Source organism: Oncorhynchus mykiss, chromosome 26 (genome assembly GCF_057628025.1).
Source record: "Oncorhynchus mykiss isolate SJ-2025 chromosome 26, ASM5762802v1, whole genome shotgun sequence".
In the NCBI taxonomy this organism is placed as follows: domain Eukaryota; kingdom Metazoa; phylum Chordata; class Actinopteri; order Salmoniformes; family Salmonidae; genus Oncorhynchus; species Oncorhynchus mykiss.
In genome coordinates, this window is record NC_143047.1 from 44,232,501 (window position 1) to 44,245,000 (window position 12,500).

At 45.2% G+C, this 12,500-nt stretch overlaps 1 protein-coding gene across 12 annotated transcripts in view; it reads left to right on the forward strand.

Moving 5' to 3' along the window:
* Window positions 1–12,500, forward strand: part of LOC110487142 (C-myc promoter-binding protein) — a 155,175-nt gene that overhangs the window by 109,882 nt on the left and 32,793 nt on the right. For 4 of the 12 annotated variants that reach the window (XM_090223212.1, XM_090223213.1, XM_090223214.1 and 1 more), the window contains 3 exons: window positions 4,507–4,651; window positions 9,027–9,155; window positions 9,513–9,605. In XM_090223212.1, the coding sequence (XP_090079338.1) occupies window positions 4,507–4,651; window positions 9,027–9,155; window positions 9,513–9,605 (367 nt within the window). The remainder of the gene's footprint in view (window positions 1–4,506; window positions 4,652–9,026; window positions 9,156–9,512; window positions 9,606–12,500) is intronic. The other 8 variants (XM_090223215.1, XM_090223216.1, XM_090223217.1 and 5 more) reach the window with 2 other exon arrangements.

The following is a 12,500-nucleotide window of genomic DNA, read 5'->3' on the forward strand; positions in this document are numbered from 1 at the left end:
TCTGTCAGTGAGGAAGGTATATTAGCCTGGTCTGTCGGTGAGGAAGGTATATTAGCCTGGTCTGTCAGTGAGGAAGGTATATTAGCCTGGTCTGTCGGTGAGGAAGGTATATTAGCCTGGTCTGTCGGTGAGGAAGGTATATTAGCCTGGTCTGTCAGTGAGGAAGGTATATTAGCCTGGTCTGTCGGTGAGGAAGGTATATTAGCCTGGTCTGTCAGTGAGGAAGGTATATTAGCCTGGTCTGTCGGTGAGGAAGGTATATTAGCCTGGTCTGTCAGTGAGGAAGGTATATTAGCCTGGTCTGTCGGTGAGGAAGGTATATTAGCCTGGTCTGTCAGTGAGGAAGGTATATTAGCCTGGTCTGTCGGTGAGGAAGGTATATTAGCCTGGTCTGTCGGTGAGGAAGGTATATTAGCCTGGTCTGTCAGTGAGGAAGGTATATTAGCCTGGTCTGTCGGTGAGGAAGGTATATTAGCCTGGTCTGTCAGTGAGGAAGGTATATTAGCCTGGTCTGTCGGTGAGGAAGGTATATTAGCCTGGTCTGTCAGTGAGGAAGGTATATTAGCCTGGTCTGTCGGTGAGGAAGGTATATTAGCCTGGTCTGTCGGTGAGGAAGGTATATTAGCCTGGTCTGTCAGTGAGGAAGGTATATTAGCCTGGTCTGTCAGTGAGGAAGGTATATTAGCCTGGTCTGTCAGTGAGGAAGGTATATTAGCCTGGTCTGTCAGTGAGGGAGTTATATTAGCCTGGTCTGTCAGTGAGGAAGTTATTTTAGCCTGGTCTGTCGGTGAGGAAGTTATTTTAGCCTGGTCTGTCGGTGAGGAAGGTATATTAGCCTGGTCTGTCAGTGAGGAAGTTATATTAACCTGGTCTGTCAGTGAGGAAGTTATATTAGCCTGGTCTGTCAGTGAGGAAGGTATATTAGCCTGGTCTGTCAGTGAGGAAGGTATATTAGCCTGGTCTGTCAGTGAGGGAGTTATATTAGCCTGGTCTGTCAGTGAGGAAGTTATTTTAGCCTGGTCTGTCGGTGAGGAAGTTATTTTAGCCTGGTCTGTCGGTGAGGAAGGTATATTAGCCTGGTCTGTCAGTGAGGAAGTTATATTAGCCTGGTCTGTCAGTGAGGAAGTTATATTAGCCTGGTCTGTCGGTGAGGAAGGTATATTAGCCTGGTCTGTCGGTGAGGAAGGTATATTAGCCTGGTCTGTCGGTGAGGAAGGTATATTAGCCTGGTCTGTCAGTGAGGAAGGTATATTAGCCTGGTCTGTCAGTGAGGGAGTTATATTAGCCTGGTCTGTCGGTGAGGAAGGTATATTAGCCTGGTCTGTCGGTGAGGAAGGTATATTAGCCTGGTCTGTCGGTGAGGAAGGTATATTAGCCTGGTCTGTCGGTGAGGAAGGTATATTAGCCTGGTCTGTCGGTGAGGAAGGTATATTAGCCTGGTCTGTCAGTGAGGAAGGTATATTAGCCTGGTCTGTCAGTGAGGAAGTTATATTAGCCTGGTCTGTCAGTGAGGAAGTTATTTTAGCCTGGTCTGTCGGTGAGGAAGTTATTTTAGCCTGGTCTGTCAGTGAGGAAGGTATATTAGCCTGGTCTGTCAGTGAGGAAGTTATATTAGCCTGGTCTGTCAGTGAGGAAGTTATTTTAGCCTGGTCTGTCGGTGAGGAAGTTATTTTAGCCTGGTCTGTCAGTGAGGAAGTTATTTTAGCCTGGTCTGTCAGTGAGGAAGTTATATTAGCCTGGTCTGTCAGTGAGGAAGTTATTTTAGCCTGGTCTGTCGGTGAGGAAGTTATATTAGCCTGGTCTGTCGGTGAGGAAGTTATATTAGCCTGGTCTGTCAGTGAGGAAGGTATATTAGCCTGGTCTGTCAGTGAGGAAGTTATTTTAGCCTGGTCTGTCGGTGAGGAAGGTATATTAGCCTGGTCTGTCGGTGAGGAAGTTATATTAGCCTGGTCTGTCAGTGAGGAAGTTATATTAGCCTGGTCTGTCAGTGAGGAAGTTATATTAGCCTGGTCTGTCGGTGAGGAAGGTATATTAGCCTGGTCTGTCAGTGAGGAAGTTATATTAGCCTGGTCTGTCAGTGAGGAAGTTATATTAGCCTGGTCTGTCAGTGAGGAAGTTATATTAGCCTGGTCTGTCGGTGAGGAAGGTATATTAGCCTGGTCTGTCAGTGAGGAAGTTATATTAGCCTGGTCTGTCAGTGAGGAAGTTATATTAGCCTGGTCTGTCAGTGAGGAAGTTATATTAGCCTGGTCTGTCAGTGAGGAAGTTATTTTAGCCTGGTCTGTCGGTGAGGAAGGTATATTAGCCTGGTCTGTCGGTGAGGAAGGTATATTAGCCTGGTCTGTCGGTGAGGAAGTTATTTTAGCCTGGTCTGTCAGTGAGGAAGTTATATTAGCCTGGTCTGTCAGTGAGGAAGTTATATTAGCCTGGTCTGTCAGTGAGGAAGTTATTTTAGCCTGGTCTGTCGGTGAGGAAGGTATATTAGCCTGGTCTGTCGGTGAGGAAGGTATATTAGCCTGGTCTGTCGGTGAGGAAGGTATTTTAGCCTGGTCTGTCAGTGAGGAAGTTATTTTAGCCTGGTCTGTCGGTGAGGAAGGTATATTAGCCTGGTCTGTCGGTGAGGAAGGTATATTAGCCTGGTCTGTCGGTGAGGAAGTTATATTAGCCTGGTCTGTCGGTGAGGAAGTTATATTAGCCTGGTCTGTCAGTGAGGAAGTTATATTAGCCTGGTCTGTCAGTGAGGAAGTTATATTAGCCTGGTCTGTCAGTGAGGAAGTTATATTAGCCTGGTCTGTCGGTGAGGAAGGTATATTAGCCTGGTCTGTCGGTGAGGAAGGTATATTAGCCTGGTCTGTCGGTGAGGAAGGTATATTAGCCTGGTCTGTCGGTGAGGAAGGTATATTAGCCTGGTCTGTCGGTGAGGAAGGTATATTAGCCTGGAGTATTACCACCAGTATTACCAGGAGTATTACCATCAGTATTACCACCAGTATTACCACCAGTATTACCAGGAGTATTACCACCAGTATTACCACCAGTATTACCAGGAGTATTACCACCAGTATTACCATCAGTATTACCACCAGTATCACCAGGAGTATTACCACCAGTATTACCACCAGTATTACCAGGAGTATTACCACCAGTATCACCAGGAGTATTACCACCAGTATTACCACCAGTATTACCAGGAGTATTACCACCAGTATCACCAGGAGTATTACCACCAGTATCACCAGGAGTATTACCAGGAGTATTACCACCAGTATTACCACCAATATTACCACCAGTATCACCAGGAGTATTACCACCAGTATTACCAGGAGTATTACCACCAGTATTACCAGGAGTATTACCACCAGTATCACCAGGAGTATTACCACCAGTATTACCAGGAGTATTACCACCAGTATCACCAGGAGTATTACCACCAGTATCACCAGGAGTATTACCACCAGTATCACCAGGAGTATTACCACCAGTATCACCAGGAGTATTACCACCAGTATTACCAGGAGTATTACCACCAGTATCACCAGGAGTATTACCACCAGTATTACCACCAGTATCACCAGGAGTATTAGCACCAGTATCACCAGGAGTATTACCACCAGTATTACCAGGAGTATTACCACCGGTATTACCAGGAGTATTACCAGGAGTATAACCACCAGTATTACCACCAGTATTACCACCAGTATCACCAGGAGTATTACCACCAGTATCACCAGGAGTATTACCACCAGTATTACCAGGAGTATTACCAGGAGTATTACCACCAGTATTACCAGGAGTATTACCACCGGTATTACCAGGAGTATTACCACCAGTATTACCAGGATTATTACCACCAGTATTACCAGGAGTATTACCAGGAGTATAACCACCAGTATTACCACCAGTATTACCAGGAGTATTACCAGGAGTATAACCACCAGTATTACCACCAGTATTACCAGGAGTATTACCAGGAGTATAACCACCAGTATTACCAGGATTATTACCACCAGTATTACCACCAGTATTAGCAGGAGTATTACCACCATTATTACCAGGAGTATTACCACCAGGATCACCAGGAGTATTACCACCAGTATTACCACCAGTATTACCAGGAGTATTACCACCAGTATTACCACCAGTATTACCACCGGTGTTACCAGGAGTTTTACCATTTACAGCCTATATCAGTGAGTGTGTTTGTGAGTTAGGACGTGTAGCCTATATCAGTGAGTGTGTGTGTGAGTAAGGACGTGTAGCCTATATCAGTGAGTTCATAATTATTGCTTCTTTCTCCCTCCACTCCTCTTCCTCCTCCCCCTTTCCTCCTCCTTCTACTCCCCTTCCTCCTCCTCTTCCTCCTCCTCTTCTCCAATTCTCCCCCTCCTCCTCTCCTCCTGCTCTCCCCCTCTCCTCCTCTCCCCCTCTGCTCCCCCTTCTCCCCTCCTCCTCCCCCTTTCCTCCTCCTCCTCTCCCCCTCCTCCCTCTCCTCTCCTCCTCTTCCAGGCGGTGTTAGAGTCTACCTGGCCCTCCAGTACCAGAGGAGGTTACTTCATGTGGATGAAGCTGAGGAACGTGGTTATGGGTGTGGCTCAGTTCAGACAGGCGCTACGCAAACAGCAGCCTCCACCCACTCAGAGCCCTCTGTCAGGTAACCATGACGATGCACCGCGCTCCTTCTCTCAGAGCGCCGGGGTTAGGCTGTGATTGTAAAGTGCTGTGAACTTAACACGTTGTGATGTTATTGTGAGGTTGCTGATTTGTCTGACAGACAAGACGGCTGTGCATGCTTCTTTATGAAATGTGTTGGTTTGGATCTGATGCTACGCGTCAGTGTAATAGTGGATGTGTCTGAAAGAACAATGTGAGAGAGGTGTCTGTCGTTTCTAACACATATTACATACATACCGCCATACATCATTCATCACATTGGATAGAACAGATTCAGTAGAACCCTTCAGATCACAATGCATGAAATATACACTGCCCCTGCACACCCTTTGAGGTGTGGTGCTGTCTGGTGTTGTGTGGTGCTGTCTGGTGTTGTCTGGTGTTGTGTGGTGCTGTGTGGTGTTGTGTGGTGTTGTCTGGTGTTGTGTGGTGTTGTGTGGTGTTGTGTGGTGCTGTCTGGTGTTGTGTGGTGCTGTCTGGTGTTGTGTGGTGCTGTGTGGTGTTGTGTGGTGTTGTCTGGTGTTGTGTGGTGTTGTGTGGTGCTGTCTGGTGTTGTGTGGTGCTGTGTGGTGCTGTGTGGTGTTGTGTGGTGCTGTCTGATGTTGTGGTGCTGTCTGGTGTTGTGTGGTGCTATCTGGTGTTGTGTGGTGTTGTGTGGTGCTGTCTGGTGTTGTGTGGTGTTGTGTGGTGCTGTCTGGTGTTGTGTGGTGCTGTCTGGTGTTGTGTGGTGTTGTGTGGTGCTGTCTGGTGTTGTCTGGTGTTGTGTGGTGTTGTCTGGTGTTGTGTGGTGTTGTGTGGTGCTGTCTGGTGTTGTGTGGTGTTGTGTGGTGCTGTCTGGTGTTGTGTGGTGCTGTCTGGTGTTGTGTGGTGCTGTGTGGTGTTGTGTGGTGTTGTCTGGTGTTGTGTGGTGTTGTGTGGTGTTGTGTGGTGCTGTCTGGTGTTGTGTGGTGCTGTCTGGTGTTGTGTGGTGCTGTGTGGTGTTGTCTGGTGTTGTGTGGTGTTGTGTGGTGTTGTCTGGTGTTGTGTGGTGCTGTGTGGTGCTGTGTGGTGCTGTCTGGTGTTGTGTGGTGCTGTGTGGTGTTGTGTGGTGTTGTGTGGTGTTGTGTGGTGCTGTGTGGTGTTGTGTGGTGCTGTCTGGTGTTGTGTGGTGCTGTGTGGTGTTGTCTGGTGTTGTGTGGTGTTGTCTGGTGTTGTGTGGTGCTGTGTGGTGCTGTGTGGTGTTGTGTGGTGCTGTGTGGTGTTGTGTGGTGCTGTGTGGTGCTGTGTGGTGCTGTCTGGTGTTGTGTGGTGCTGTGTGGTGTTGTCTGATGTTGTGTGGTGCTGTGTGGTGTTGTGTGGTGCTGTGTGGTGCTGTGTGGTGCTGTCTGGTGTTGTGTGGTGCTGTGTGGTGTTGTGTGGTGCTGTGTGGTGCTGTGTGGTGCTGTCTGGTGTTGTGTGGTGCTGTGTGGTGCTGTCTGGTGTTGTGTGGTGCTGTGTGGTGTTGTGTGGTGCTGTGTGGTGTTGTCTGGTGTTGTGTTGTGTGGTGTTGTGTGGTGTTGTGTGGTGCTGTGTGGTGCTGTGTGGTGCTGTCTGGTGTTGTGTGGTGCTGTGTGGTGCTGTCTGGTGTTGTGTGGTGCTGTGTGGTGTTGTGTGGTGCTGTGTGGTGTTGTGTGGTGTTGTGTGGTGCTGTCTGGTGTTGTGTGGTGTTGTGTGGTGTTGTGTGGTGCTGTCTGGTGTTGTGTGGTGCTGTCTGGTGTTGTGTGGTGCTGTCTGGTGTTGTGTGGTGCTGTCTGGTGTTGTGTGGTGCTGTGTGGCAAAACTTAGAACTCAGAAAATAATCCAATCAAAAGTTCCTCAATCTTGTCTCCATGTGCAGTGAACTTGTATTGTATTGTGTTGTGTTGTGTTGTATTGTACTGGAACCAGCACCTCCAGTAACACACTGTAGTCTTCTAGTGACCTATAAAACACTGTAGTCCTCTAGTGACCTATAAAACACTGTAGTCCTAGTGACCTATAAAACACTGTAGTCCTCTAGTGACCTATAAAACACTGTAGTCCTAGTGACCTATAAAACACTGTAGTCCTCTAGTGACCTATAAAACACTGTAGTCCTCTAGTGACCTATAAAACACTGTAGTCCTAGTGACCTATAAAACACTGTAGTCCTCTAGTGACCTGTAAAACACTGTAGTCCTCTAGTGACCTATAAAACACTGTAGTCCTAGTGACCTATAAAACACTGTAGTCCTCTAGTGACCTATAAAACACTGTAGTCCTCTAGTGACCTATAAAACACTGTAGTCCTCTAGTGACCTATAAAACACTGTTGTCCTCTAGTGACCTGTAGTCCTCTAGTGACCTATAAAACACTGTAGTCCTCTAGTGACCTGTAGTCCTCTAGTGACCTATAAAACACTGTAGTCATCTAGTGACCTGTAAAACACTCTAGTGACCTATAAAACACTGTAGTGCTCTAGTGACCTATAAAACACTGTAGTCCTAGTGACCTATAAAACATTGTAGTCCTCTAGTGACCTATAAAACACTGTTGCTTCAATTCACTGTTGGCCCACTAGGATCTGGGTTAAAGATGTCTTGACACACACACACACACACACACACACACACACTGTACAGTTCATAATATTTAAGTTGGTCTAAAGCCATACGGCCCCATTTTGTGTTGACATCCAGGCCGTGGATCACTCCTTGCTGCGCTGCACAGACACCTGTAGAGGAGTTCACTCACTTCACACACATCCCTCACATCCTTTCACACATCCCTCACATCCTTTCACACATCTCTCACATCCTTTCACACATCCCTCACATCCTTTCACACACATCCCTCACATCCTTTCACACATCCCTCACATCCTTTCACACATCCCTCACATCCTTTCACACATCCCTCACATCCTTTCACACATCCCTCACATCCTTTCACACATCCCTCACATCCTTGCACACATCCCTCACATCCTTTCACACATCCCTCACATCCTTTCACACATCCCTCACATCCTTTCACACATCCTCACATCCTTTCACACATCCCTCACATCCTTGCACACATCCCTCACATCCTTTCACACATCCCTCACATCCTTTCACACATCCCTCACATCCTTTCACACATCCCTCACATCCTTGCACACATCCCTCACATCCTTTCACACATCCCTCACATCCTTTCACACATCCCTCACATCCTTTCACACATCCCTCACATCCTTTTGGTTTTCACAGAAAGTTCCAATCCCTCACAGACAAATTGATTTAGGCTACATATTCCTCGCTGAAGAACCATCACAGAAAAAGTAATTCACCCCTTAGTAATACTGACTCCCCATCCCGCATGCGGGAGCGTGATCATCGCCTGACACTAGTTAGCATAACGCAACGGACATAAATATCCCTAGAAAATATTACTATTCATGAAAATCACAAATTAAATATATTGAGACACAGCTTAGCCTTTTGTTAATCACCCTGTCATCTCAGATTTTCAAATATGCTTTACAGCCAAAGCTAGACAAGCATTTGTGTAAGTTTATCGATAGCCTAGCATTGCATTTTGTCCAGCTAGCAGCAGGTAACTTGGTCACCGAAATCAGAAAAGCAATCAAATTAAATCGTTTACCTTTGAGCTTCGGATGTTTTCACTCACGAGACTCCCAGTTAGATAGCAAATGTTCCTTTTTTCCAAAAATATTATTTTTGTAGGCGAAATAGCTCCGTTTGTTCTTCACATTTGGCTGAGAAATCGCCCGGAAATTGCAGTCACTAAAACGTCGAAAAATATTCCAAATTAGCTCCATAATATCGACAGAAACATGGCAAACGTTGTTTATAATCCATCCTCAAGGTGTTTTTCAAATATCTATTCGATAATATATCCATCGGGACAATTGGTTTTTCAGTAGGACCGATTGGAGTAATGGCTACCTCTGTATTTTACGCGAGAATCTCTCTGGGTGCATCAGGTGACCACTTACGCAATGTAGCCGCCTACGGCTATTCTTCAACATAAATGCGTAAAACTACGTCACAATGCCGTAGACACCTTGGGGAATACGGAGAAAGCGTAATCTGGTTGATGGTACATTCAAAGCCATATAGGGACTCATTGGAACGCAGCGCACAGACAATATTTTTACAGTTTTGGAAACGTTAGAGTGTTTTCTATCCTAAGCTGTCAATTTCATGCATATTCTAGCATCTTGTCCTGACAAAATTTCCTGTTTACTACGGGAACGTTTTTTTTTTTTTTTAATTATGAAAATACTGTCACAACAGGTTTTAACACCTTGTTTTTGAGGAGCCAAAATGGTGTCCAAGTTTCTCTTAATGCCCTGTTGTCTTTGGAGCAGATGGCAGCGACCTGGACGCTGTGAGTCACGGCAGCCTGGATAGCTCTGCCGACACGAACACGGCCGAGCAGGGCCCCTACGCCCCTGACTCCATCAAAGTAGACCCCACTGACGATAGGCGTAGCACAGGTACACCCCAAAATGGCTGCCGACTAGGCCATCTTACTACGCCTTTTCTCAGTCTGACACGTCCTTTTTTTCTCCTCTCTCATTGGTTCCACACGGCCTCCCTCCACCGCCTCCCTCCTCTCTCATTGGTTCCACACGGCCTCCCTCTACCTCCTCCCTGCTCTCCCCCTCTTCCTTTCTCTGCCTGCTCCTTACATCCTTCCTTACATTCTTTTTTTCTTCCTCTCTTCTTTCATGGCTTGTTGTCTCCGTGTTTTTCCTCCTTCACTATGGTTGCTCTGCTGTCTCCTTACCTACCTGCCCACTCCGTCCGTCCCTCCCTGCCTGTGCCTGTGCTGTGTGTGCCCGTGCATGCAGTCAGCCGCGGGGACTGGGGCGGTGTGGGGTCGGACACCCGGTCGGGTCACTCACACTGGGGGGGTTCTGACCTCCACTCCCCCCGCCACTCAGGTAAATCTATGAACTCTCTTTCTTTCACTATACCTCTCCCTGATACGCTGCCCCTTTCTCAGTGTCTCTCTACCTCAATCTCTGTTTCCCCCTCTACCTCTCTTTCTCTGGCCCTCTCTCTCTGGCCCTCATTATCTGACCCTCTCTCTCCAGCTATCTTTCTCTTTGGCTCGCTCTATATCTAGTTCTATCTCTATGTCTAGTTCTGTCTCTAGTTCTGTCTCTGTCTAGTTCTGTCTCTATGTCTAGTTCTATCTCTAGTTCTGTCTCTAGTTCTGTCTCTATGTCTAGTTCTGTCTCTGTTTAGTTATGTCTCTAGTTCTGTCTCTGTCTAGTTCTGTCTCTATGTCTAGTTCTGTCTCTATGTCTCTAGTTCTGTCTCTATGTCTCTAGTTCTGTCTCTATGTCTAGTTCTGTCTCTGTCTAGTTCTGTCTCTAGTTCTATGTCTAGTTCTGTCTCTATGTCTAGTTATGTCTCTAGTTCTGTCTCTATGTCTAGTTCTGTCTCTATGTCTAGTTCTGTCTCTAGTTCTGTCTCTAGTTCTGTCTCTATGTCTAGTTCTGTCTCTATATCTAGTTATGTCTCTAGTTCTGTCTCTATGTCTCTAGTTCTGTCTCTATGTCTAGTTCTCTCTATGTCTAGTTCTGTCTCTATGTCTAGTTCTGTCTCTATGTCTAGTTCTGTCTCTATGTCTAGTTCTGTCTCTATGTCTAGTTCTGTCTCTAGTTCTGTCTCTATGTCTAGTTCTGTCTCTATGTCTAGTTCTGTCTCTAGTTCTGTCTCTATGTCTAGTTCTGTCTCTATGTCTAGTTCTGTCTCTATGTCTAGTTCTGTCTCTATGTCTAGTTCTGTCTCTATGTCTAGTTCTGTCTCTATATCTAGTTATGTCTCTAGTTCTGTCTCTATGTCTCTAGTTCTGTCTCTATGTCTAGTTCTCTCTATGTCTAGTTCTGTCTCTATGTCTAGTTCTGTCTCTATGTCTAGTTCTGTCTCTATGTCTAGTTCTGTCTCTAGTTCTGTCTCTATGTCTAGTTCTGTCTCTATGTCTAGTTCTGTCTCTAGTTCTGTCTCTATGTCTAGTTCTGTCTCTATGTCTAGTTCTGTCTCTATGTCTAGTTCTGTCTCTATGTCTAGTTCTGTCTCTATGTCTAGTTCTGTCTCTAGTTCTGTCTCTATGTCTAGTTCTGTCTCTATATCTAGTTCTGTCTCTATGTCTAGTTCTGTCTCTATGTCTAGTTCTGTCTCTATATCTAGTTCTGTCTCTATATCTAGTTCTGTCTCTATGTCTAGTTCTGTCTCTAGTTCTATGTCTAGTTCTGTCTCTATGTCTAGTTATGTCTCTAGTTCTGTCTCTATGTCTAGTTCTGTCTCTATGTCTAGTTCTGTCTCTATGTCTAGTTATGTCTCTAGTTCTGTCTCTATGTCTAGTTCTGTCTCTATTTCTAGTTCTGTCTCTAGTTCTGTCTCTATGTCTAGTTCTGTCTCTATATCTAGTTATGTCTCTAGTTCTGTCTCTATGTCTCTAGTTCTGTCTCTATGTCTAGTTCTCTCTATGTCTAGTTCTGTCTCTATGTCTAGTTCTGTCTCTATGTCTAGTTCTGTCTCTATGTCTAGTTCTGTCTCTATGTCTAGTTCTGTCTCTAGTTCTGTCTCTATGTCTAGTTCTGTCTCTATGTCTAGTTCTGTCTCTAGTTCTGTCTCTATGTCTAGTTCTGTCTCTATGTCTAGTTCTGTCTCTATGTCTAGTTCTGTCTCTATGTCTAGTTCTGTCTCTATGTCTAGTTCTGTCTCTATATCTAGTTATGTCTCTAGTTCTGTCTCTATGTCTCTAGTTCTGTCTCTATGTCTAGTTCTCTCTATGTCTAGTTCTGTCTCTATGTCTAGTTCTGTCTCTATGTCTAGTTCTGTCTCTATGTCTAGTTCTGTCTCTAGTTCTGTCTCTATGTCTAGTTCTGTCTCTATGTCTAGTTCTGTCTCTAGTTCTGTCTCTATGTCTAGTTCTGTCTCTATGTCTAGTTCTGTCTCTATGTCTAGTTCTGTCTCTAGTTCTGTCTCTATGTCTAGTTCTGTCTCTATATCTAGTTCTGTCTCTATGTCTAGTTCTGTCTCTATGTCTAGTTCTGTCTCTATATCTAGTTCTGTCTCTATATCTAGTTCTGTCTCTATATCTAGTTCTGTCTCTATGTCTAGTTCTGTCTCTATGTCTAGTTCTGTCTCTATGTCTAGTTCTGTCTCTATGTCTAGTTCTGTCTCTATGTCTAGTTCTGTCTCTATGTCTAGTTCTGTCTCTATGTCTAGTTCTGTCTCTATGTCTAGTTCTGTCTCTAGTTCTGTCTCTATGTCTAGTTCTGTCTCTATGTCTAGTTCTGTCTCTAGTTCTGTCTCTATGTCTAGTTCTGTCTCTATGTCTAGTTCTGTCTCTATGTCTAGTTCTGTCTCTATGTCTAGTTCTGTCTCTAGTTCTGTCTCTATGTCTAGTTCTGTCTCTATATCTAGTTCTGTCTCTATGTCTAGTTCTGTCTCTATATCTAGTTCTGTCTCTAGTTCTGTCTCTAGTTCTGTCTCTATGTCTAGTTCTGTCTCTATGTCTAGTTCTGTCTCTATGTCTAGTTCTGTCTCTAGTTCTGTCTCTATGTCTAGTTCTGTCTCTATATCTAGTTCTGTCTCTATGTCTAGTTCTGTCTATGTCTAGTTCTGTCTCTATGTCTAGTTCTGTCTCTATGTCTAGTTCTGTCTCTATGTCTAGTTCTGTCTCTAGTTCTGTCTCTATGTCTAGTTCTGTCTCTATGTCTAGTTCTGTCTCTAGTTCTGTCTCTATGTCTAGTTCTGTCTCTATGTCTAGTTCTGTCTCTATGTCTAGTTCTGTCTCTAGTTCTGTCTCTATGTCTAGTTCT